This window comes from Eretmochelys imbricata, chromosome 1 (assembly GCF_965152235.1).
Source record: "Eretmochelys imbricata isolate rEreImb1 chromosome 1, rEreImb1.hap1, whole genome shotgun sequence".
In the NCBI taxonomy this organism is placed as follows: domain Eukaryota; kingdom Metazoa; phylum Chordata; order Testudines; family Cheloniidae; genus Eretmochelys; species Eretmochelys imbricata.
Genome location: NC_135572.1, coordinates 169,983,372 through 169,993,591, shown reverse-complemented (window position 1 = coordinate 169,993,591; position 10,220 = coordinate 169,983,372). Strand labels below are relative to the sequence as shown.

The window sequence follows — 10,220 nt, the reverse complement described above, 5'->3', positions numbered from 1 at the left end:
ACAATGGGGAGCAGTTTGTATGGCTTCAATATGTAGTAGATGATGTATGGCTTCATTCTTGTCCTGGCATTTCCATGCTTTCGAGATTGGGAATGGGACAAAGCTGTTCCTGTGATTCTTGCACTGCTCCATAGAATACACCTCCTGGAGAATGAGTTGGATTGTATGACAAAGGGGCACTTGGCTTAGTGGTCCAAGGTGTCCCTTCTGGTCTTATGTCTTACGTTCCTAAATCTCATGCTTCAGGGCTTCGGACAGTCACCTTTGGGGGAGAGGAAGGAAACCTTTCCCCTCAAAATGTTATGGGATTTTTTGGTTTCCTTCATCAGATGCAGGTGATGTCTGTAGAGGGGACACCAGATGGAATGGGCCAGTGCTCTTCAGGCAATACAGAGAATTATCTTTCTTAGATGCTTGGCAGGTGGGTTTTGCTCACATGCTCAGTGTCTAACTGGTTGCCATATGTGGGGTTGGGAAGGAATATTCACTAAAAGCAGATTGGCAGTGCCCTTTGTTTTGCCAATCTCTTCCTCATGGGTTGCTTACTAGGATCATCTGGATACAGCTCATGAAATCAATCCCCTTCCATTGCAGGGGCCTTAGGCATTGGTGCTCCTGAGTCCTTCCTGTTCTCTGCATGTCGCACACCATAGTTTAGTCTCCTCTGGGCCGCAATACTTCAGTCTAATCCAGGTTACTGGGCTCGATGCAGGGGTAACTGTTGGTCACCTCTGATATACAGAAGGTCAGACTAGTGATCTGGTAGTCTCTTCTGGCCTTAAACTCTATGACCTCATTTTGACCAAAGCTTTAGGTGGACATTTGCTCCCAAATTGTACACCAATCAGGTGGTCTAACTCTGGATAGGGCTGGCTGGGAATCATACAGGAACTCAGGTATGATCTTCCATCTGGCGCACTGTCCTTCTGCATTGCTCTCCTCATGGAGATGGGGAATGGGGCCAGTCCTGCTTGAGGGAGGGGGCTGAGATAACTCTGCCTGGCCTGGCCTGGGTTGAGTGGGAGACTGCCCTTTGCCCACAGAGCTAGCCAAGTTCCCCAATGAGACACTTGATAAGGCTAATTAACCTCTTACTCCACCTTTTCATGTTCTCAGTATATATATCTTCTCACTATATGTTCCATTCTGTGCATCCGATGAAGTGGGCTGTAGCCCACGAAAGCTTATGCTCAAATAAATTTGTTAGTCTCTAAGGTGCCACAAGTCCTCCTGTTCTTTTTGTGCATACAGACTAACATGGCTGCTACTCCTGAGACTTGACAGAAATGCCTATGACTGATTTAGCATGAAGTCTAAAGTGCTAATTCAGCAGAACATTTAAGTACATGTTTAACTTTAAACACGTGGGGGAATCCATTCCTATTCAGTAAAGCACTTAAGTATGTGCTTAAGTGCTTTGCTGAATCAGGGCTTAAATCAACTAACCCTTTAATAATAATATGTAACATTCATATAGTACTTTTCTTCGTAGATCTGCAGAGGTGGTATCTTTAGGTCTAGGCGGAAGCACACTGGTGGAGTAGTGGCAGGAAATTTGTCCTGCTAGTGCCTCAGCTTTACTTTTTCGATGGATGAATGGAGGTCTACAGAACTCTCAATCTGCCTCCTTTGACAAGCACTAAAATAAAGTTCATGATCTCGACCAAGCAACATCAGACAGCTTCCCAGCTTCTTGTAATTTTGTGTTTGCTTTGCTGTCAGCTGAAGGCAGAAGTTAAAGAAGAATTACCTAATTTCCAGATGTAAAGAAAAATATAGGGAGGTAGGGGAAGTAACACAAGTCATAGGCCAAGATAAAAGATCAAATGATCTGAGAAAAACTGTCCGAAGAAAATGCGTTTTCTAGATTTTTTTCTCTCGCATAAGGACTTTCAAAGAACGTGGTATGTTTACTTGTTGAGAGAAAACTGGAATTTACCTTTAGAGGACCTGCAGTGTTTGCTCCAATCACATTCTAGAAAGTGAATATATGTATTTGTAAATGTTGTAAAAGTTATGGAATGACTGAAGGCAAAGATGGCCCAGTCACCACTTGTGTGGGAAAAAGGGATCTCAGCAATAACTTCATGGGGGTTTAGAGAAGAGCTCATTGTAAGGATTGGAGACTTGGTTTTCAATGGATTCTCCTTCTATTGTAGCCTAGAGACCGTATCTTGGGTTGATGTAAATAAACCTAGTTTTATTGACTTTAGTTGAGCTAGGCCATATTACACCAGCTGAGTATCTGGCCCCATATTTTACCTTAATAGCGAAGCATTGTCCTTACCAACCCTCCTAAGCCGCGGTTTTCTTTCATCTCTGTAGGTTTTAGTTAATCCTTCCTAGTTATTATTCGCATTGTGTAGGGCCCAAAGGACCCCCTCATTCACTATGATTGAAAATAATATTTTTGAGTCATGGGCAGCATAACAATAATAATTAAAATTTACATAGTGACTTTCATTCTCAGACAATGTTTAAATATTGACTATTTAATTCTCACAACAGATATATTAGGCAGGTAACTATTATTCATCTATTAATTGACACAAATACCTTATATTATCACCTTCCTGAATCTGAGTTTCCCAAATCCTTCTACGGATTATTGCCACTGTACCAGTTATATGTGAATATTTTAATAGATAACTGTAGTTTTCTGATTTTCCTTTATTAAAATATTATAGATAATATTAATCTTTCTTTTGGATTATATCTAATACAAAGGTATTGAACATTTAATTTCTCTGTGCCTCAGTTCCCCATTTGTAAAATAAAATAATAATAATAATACTTTATTACTTTTACCCTTGTATGTACATTGCAAAGTCTTAAAGGCATGGGCAGTTTTACAATGTGGAGTACATCATAGTGGGGCCCTGATCTTGGTTGAGGCCTTTAGGCATTACTGCAACACAAATACAGGCATTGATAAATAAAAATAACACAATAATAGTGACCACTTGCTGTCATTAAAGACTCCAGTCAATCTTTTCTCAAGATTTGTTGTGCAGACCCGGATTTCCAGGGCAAATTCCTATTTGGATAAATACATTCCATCTACTTTAATTCCATGTACAGTTTCAAGGGATTAAGGCATTTTTCTTTGCTTCCTGTCCCAAACTGTCATGTACTGTTACTCTGTGCTCTTAAATACCCATCCTGTTTCATTCCCTGGTTGAATACATTTCAGTGGTGGTTGAAAGATTCCTGTGTATCTAGTTAGTAAAGCTTTCAGGGATCCTTTAGAATGAAAGCTTCTATAGAAATGTAAAATGCTATTAATTATTATTATTCTAATACATGACCACTAGCCCTTATGAACTATCCCAATCCATAAAAATATTGCTGTGGTTTAACAAAAGGTCTTGGAAATATTAGCCTTAAATTGGAAGGATGTATTTTTAAAATAGAACACTGTTACTATCGACTTACTTGATTTATGAAGCATTATTGTCTTTGTATTGTGGCATTATTGAGAATCTGGCCTCCAGATTTGCTAAAATTGCTAAACATTCCCTATTACGCTTTCAAACTAATCAACATTAAAAGAGTAAATCCTTTAATTTTTCATTAATAAAAGTTTATATTACCACTAATAATCTATTAATTGGAGTATGTTATTTAAGTAATGATAGTCTAGTACATTTAACTTCCTATGGCTTTGCCTTGACCTTTTAACTCCTCTAACTGATCATTACCTAACTGTAAAATCCCCCAAATAGGTCATTAATGCTTAAATAGATTTCTCTTGAAATTGCTAGAATATACTCTGGGAGCAGAATGGTCTCTACAGAGATACCTGTTTGTGAGTTGCTTACTCTGTATGAAGATGAAGCACTGATCCAACTGATAAGACCTTTAATAAGTGCTACTCAGCCAGAAGTTCTGAATTCAACTAAATTTAACTCTGTGCCTATTTAAGATGGTGAAACTCTTCTTTCTTGTTATGCAGCAACTGTTTCTTTGCCATGTTGCTTAAATTTAATAAACCCTCCAAACTTTCTTTCATCTGCTTGCATTGAACATGTACCTCAGTTTGCTTTAAGAAGGCTGTTTCTATTTAAACTCTTCTCAAACACTCTGAAAGTACTCAATTGTATATAGTGTGACAAAGTTCCTCCTCTAACTTGGTGGGTCTTGCACTTATTGGCGGATTTGCTTGCCTCAGAGATTCATGGCAGCCCTCAGTTTGGCCGTTTTCGTGAACCCACAGCCCAGGCCAACTCCTCCTGTGTCTGACCAGGAGTTGGGAGGAACCCAGGCCCGCCCTCTACTCTGGGTTCCAGCCCAGGGCCCTGTGGAATGCAGCTGTCTAGAGTGCCTCCTGGAACAGCTGTGTGACAGCTACAACTCCCTGGGCTACTTCCCCATGGCCTCCTCCCAACACCTTCTTTATCCTCACCACAGGACCTTCCTCCTGGTGTCTGATAATGCTTGTACTCCTCAGTCCTCCAACAGTACACATTCTCACTCTTAGCTCCTAGTACCTCTTGCTCTGAGCTCCTCACACACACGCCACAAACTGAAGTGAGGTCATTTTTAAACTCAGGTGCCCTGATTAGCCAGCCTTAATTGATTCTAGCAGCTTCGTGATTGGCTGCAGGTGTTCTAATCTGCCTGGCTGTCTTAATTGTTTCCAGAAAGTTCCTGATTGTTCTGGAACCTTCCCTGTTGCCTTACCAAGGGAAAAGGGACCTACTCAACCTGGGGCTAATATATCTGCCTTCTATCACTCTCCTGAAGCCATCTGGCCTGACCCTGTCACAATAGCTACATCATCATCTACTTTGATAGGGCTTGATGTATACTCCTTAAGTGACAAAATTCCAGCTGACTTGCAGGAATGGAACAGTCTTATGCTTCATTCTGCGATCAGCCAGGGCAAGGGATATTGTAAATCAGTTATGAGACATTGAATCATCCTCTGATATGGCCCAAAAGTTTTTTGAGAAAATTAATGTACAAAGTGTGCACCCCAAGGCTCTCTCTTACTGGGGTCCCATCAAACAAAAGGATGCTTATTTCTGTGAGATGCTAAAATGAATTTCTAAGACTGTCCTCCTGAATACATGAGCTACTTATGTAATCTAGACACCTAATCCACCAGGACCATCTTTACAACATGATACCATCAGCGATGTGCAATCTCAAAGCTGTGACTTAAACTGTGGGTCTCTTGACCAGTGATTTCTCACTAATTACCAGAAATGCCTCTTCCCATAAGAGATGTGCTTTATTACTGTGGATAAATTGGAGAGAGTCCAGCGAAGGGCAACAAAAACGATTAGGGGTCTAGAACACATGACTTATGAGGAGAGGCTGAGGGAGCTGGGATTGTTTAGTCTGCAGAAGAGAAGAATGAGGGGGGATTTGATAGCTGCTTTCAACTACCTCAAAGGGGGTTCCAAAGAGGATGGCTCTAGACTGTTCTCAATGGTAGCAGATGACAGAACGAGGAGTAATGGTCTCAAGTTGCAGTGGGGGAGGTTTAGATTGGATATTAGGAAAAACTTTTTCACTATGAGGGTGGTGAAACACTGGAATGCGTTACCTAGGGAGGTGGTAGAATCTCCTTCCTTAGAGGTTTTTAAGGTCAGGCTTGACAAAGCCCTGGCTGGGATGATTTAACTGGGAATTGGTCCTGCTTCGAGCAGGGGGTTGGACTAGATGACCTTCTGGGGTCCCTTCCAACCCTGATATTCTATGATTCTATGATTACTTGATCTGACTAATGTCACTATGAGAGAGATCTTCATGATGAGGGAAGATTTATGACCTATGAGACATTCATATTTCCCTTTTCTGTTCAGGAAACTGTAAGAGGTTAAATGTACAAAGTAGCATGAGGTCATTAAATAAAAATAGAACTGCAAAACTGCTCTCTGAGATGTATTTTTGTATGCAGGTACATTGTTACAGAGCAGAAAATCCAGAAACGAGGGAAGGAAAAGTACTCACTTCATTCGTACCTTCCTCTCCCAAGGGTAATTATTTTGGCATAAAAAGCATCATCAGGTGTGATCAGCTGTAAAAAGGCATGGGTTACTAATGTGGCACTGCTATGGGAGAGGAGGGACTTCATGCAGAGAATATGATGCTTGCTCTGTTATGCAGGCTGACCACTGGCTGAGACTGGTATATTGGCAGACATGACATCATCCTAACAGATGGTCATGAGTAGGGGAAGCCAAAATATTATAATCAGGACTCCTACTGTCAAGTATATTTTAGGCTCTATCTATGAACAGCTGCCTGTCCCTTGTGAGCAGCCATATTAATGGCTAATGTGACACACCCTTATTACTCCCTTATCACATTATTAATAATGTGATTATTAAAAATCAGATAATTTTGGATTAAAGTGCAAAGCACCAAAAGGAATAATAAAATCTCCATTCTTTGTTGAAGGCACTATGAAACTCACTATAACCAAGTTCTGCGGGATAGTCCCATTGGTTCTGAATAGATTAAGAAGTTTGAGTTCTTTACACAATGCTCGGTTTGGCCAAAGACCACGTAACAGCCCTTTTAAACACATTTTGTTGAGAATAAAGGTTTTTTATGCCTCCAGGTGGACTTTTCAGGAGGGTAAAACTGCCCATACTGGAAGGGACAAATGCTACTCCAAAATACTAGCAAAGATAGTTATTAAGGCCTGGATTCAACAAGGTATTTAAGCTTGCAAATACCTGTAAGCATGTGAGTACTCCCACTGAAGTCTATGAGATCATTCATGTACTTAAAACTACACTAGCACTAAAAACCTTACTGAATCAGGGCCTAAACACCTCAAGTGCTCCTCATTTGGGACCTAATTCAAAGCCCAGTAATGTCATGGGAGTCTTTCTAGTGACTTCAGTAGGCTTTGGTTCAGGTCCTCAGAGAATCATCTTTCTTTTTAATTTGTAATACATTGAATGCCCATGAAAGTTTCCAGCTGAGGGCTATGTGCTAGTTTTTAAACAAACACATTCTGAGCCTTAAGAATCATGATTAACCTGGAGTTTATATGCATAAAAAAGGCTGTTTCCACAGCTTTGTGAATTCTGGTCACCATAACTTCTTGATATGTTACATCATTTTTCCTCTTCTACCTTTTACATAAGTTGTGGAGCATACAAATAAGGAAGGAAGCCATACAAAGCCCATACAACATCTGTAAATGTTACACAATAGTAAGTTAAAATATAAAAATCCATGTTGGTGTTTTTGTTCCAACAACCCTCTAATGAAGGACACTCACCAACAATGCCTGAAAAATGATTCTGAAAGAGAAGAGAAGAGGACAGAATTGCATATACCCCTATTTGTGTGTGCAGTTCTTAAACAGGATGGTAAATCCAACTCTGATCTCCCTTTCAATCTATGGAGCCCAATCACATTTAAATAACCAAGATGACTCATTCCCCTATCTTCCCTGTTGACAGCAATGTTTACAGTCCCTCTGCATGCATCTTCCTTTATGTTGACTATTAACTTGTGAGAACAAATGTCCAATTAAAATAACTACTGATCTTCATACAGTTTAATCAGAAATCAAACTGCAGGAAAAAAAAAAATCTATGGAGCCTTAATAACCTTGGGTTTTTTCCCTCCAAAACTATTTCAGGATTTTGCTGAATCTATATTTACTTTCAAAATTAAAGTATTATCTAGTGACCTAAAAATCTGTATACAGTATTTAAATCCATAAAAAAAGATATGTCTATAATTTATAGTGAAATCTACATACAAAAACATTCTGTATGCTTAGATTACAGGCTATAAACCAGGCTTAATCTTCTTAAAAGTAGGCACTTAAAATAGCCTGCATTTTGGTCAAAAGTAGTTACATCGGTCATATTTTGGCTATTGAATGACTAATAAAATTCTTATTTGCAGTATACCTATCAGATCCTAAATACTGCTATGCTGTACACATATCTGGTATTCCTATTTGGAATGGAAGTTAATAAGTAGCTTCCGTCTTTCTTGTTCTTCCTTATCCACACCACTTCAAGGAAAGATATGATACAGGTTTGTAGACAACAGTTGGAATTTTCCTCCCAGAATAGACCCCAGCTGCTGTATCTCATGCTCTGAAGAGGAAACTTATTAACCATTTTTATCATACATTCCTTTAATTGGAAAAATAATATTCCAGTTCACTTTAACAAGTTGCTAAAGAAAGTCAGCAGAATTGTGGATGATGCTAAACACTGTTGGCTAGGCTGTAAGTCCTAGTAGCTGTTTCTTCTATTGTGCTTCAGTTTATTTGTGAATTACAGTGATCTGGGATGGACTATACTTTTCTTCATCCTTTAGAAGTCATCCTGAGCCTCAGCAACTGTCCCCCGTTACACTACCCCAGGCAGTATATGTGGATGTAGGCCCCATTCTATTTGCTCCTGAGCCAACAATATCTGTCCGTAATGTGCTGGCTGATTCAACAGGCACTTTATATCTCTTTAAAGCCAGTTAATTATTTCCCTGAATATCCAGGGTAAGGAGGAGGTGGCGGATATTGTATTGAAGTCTGTGGAGTTGGAGTGTAAGGTGGAGGTAGGTCTGCTGGGTATTCCATCTCATATTCATAACTATAAGGTGGAGGAGCCACTGAAAGTGAAAGAGAAGAAGAATTAGTTTGAAAAGTATAATTTAATCAAATCAATATGATTTAGGTGGGGAAGGTTTCCAGTAGCAAAGAGCTCTACACATTGTGGGACAAAGCCTGAGGTCTTCTCTTAAGTGTTTCTCAAGACTTTAGCTGAATAAGACAGAATGAAAACTGAGTAAGAACTTTAGGCTTTGGTCTTATATGTGATAATGCTATCTAACAGGGAATATATGGTAAGAGATTTGCTGGCTGGAAGTTTTTGAAAATTCTATTAAAATTGTTCACAATTTTGTCCCTTCCAACCAGCTCTATCTGCTGTTAATCCTACAGAACAGGGTCTAACCCAGCAAGTATAAATCTGAAGCTCTTATTATTATTTATATCATGATAGCATCCAAAAATCCCAACTGGTGTCAAGGCCCCATTGTGCTATGCAAATATACAGAAAGACACAGTCTATGCCCTAGTGCAGTGGTTTTCAAACTGTGGGTCGCAACCCAGTACTGGGTCGCGGAATGTAAGGCACTGGGTCGTGACGGTTCTGGTAAACATCGCCGATCAGGCCGTTAAAAGTCCTGTAGGTGGTGATGCCTGGCTAAGGCATGCTAGTCCCTACCTGTTCTGACACTGCGCTGTGCCCCGGAAGAGGCCAGCAGCAGGTCTGGCTCCTAGGCAGGGGGGCCATAGGGCTCTGCACGCTGTCCCTGCCCCGAGCACCAGCTCTAAACTCCCATTGGAGGGTTCCCAGCCAATTGGAGCTCGGGGTGGTGGTGCCTGTGGGCGAGAGCCACGTGGAGCCACTTGTGCACCTTCACCTAGGAGCCGGACTTGCTGCTGGCCACTTCCAGGGCGCAGCGCAGTCCACGGTGCCAGGACAGGCAGGAAGCCTACCTTAGCACCCCCGCTGCACCACTGACCAGGAGCCATCCAAGGTAAGCCCGTGCCCCAATCCCCTGCCTCAGGCCTGACCCCCTCCCACACCGCAACACCCTGCCCCAACCCAGAGCTCCCTCCTATACCCTGAACCCCTCAATTCCAGTCCCACCCCGCAGCTCTCACCCCCGCACCCCAACCCTTTGCCCCAGCCCTGAGCCCCCTCAAGCCCCTTCCTGCAGGGAAAACTCAGATCCTAGTGTAAAGGAGAGATAATGGCGCTTCCCCAAAATCTACTCAGAGCTGAGGTTGAGGCAGAAGAAAAAATTTCCATAGCTTGCCACCTATATCAAAGACAGCTCCTAGCTAGGGTGGGAGAAATAGTTTCTCAGAGCCTGCTCCATCCTCCAAAAACTGCTTCTTCTGAAGTACAGAGCCTCCCGCTGAAAGGATGTTCATACCAGGGATAGGGAAAATGGAGAGCTAAAATGCCTCCTGCTGGAGATGAATGGATAAGGATGAAACACAGCGAGAAGAGATGTCTAGAGATGTCCATTTTGTTTTTGCATACTAACTTTGCTCGTTCGTAATTCATGATTGAGAATCCTAGTGAGTCCTATAGTGCTCTTTATTACTCAACTCTCTATGTCATGCAAAGCAATGTTGCTATAATGAGGGTGATTATAGCTAAGTTTCGTGCAGCTGGCAAGTATGGGAGTGAGGGGGAGGATAGATACATTGAGTACAG

At 41.3% G+C, this 10,220-nt stretch overlaps 1 protein-coding gene across 2 annotated transcripts in view; it reads right to left on the bottom strand.

Annotated features, from left to right (window-relative positions):
• Positions 1-8,464: 8,464 nt before the first annotated feature.
• CYYR1 (cysteine and tyrosine rich 1) overlaps positions 8,465-10,220 on the bottom strand; it is a 77,179-nt gene continuing 75,423 nt past the window's right edge. For both annotated transcript variants that reach the window (XM_077807273.1, XM_077807274.1), the window contains exon 4: positions 8,465-8,598. In XM_077807273.1, coding sequence (XP_077663399.1) covers positions 8,465-8,598 — 134 coding nt within the window. The remainder of the gene's footprint in view (positions 8,599-10,220) is intronic.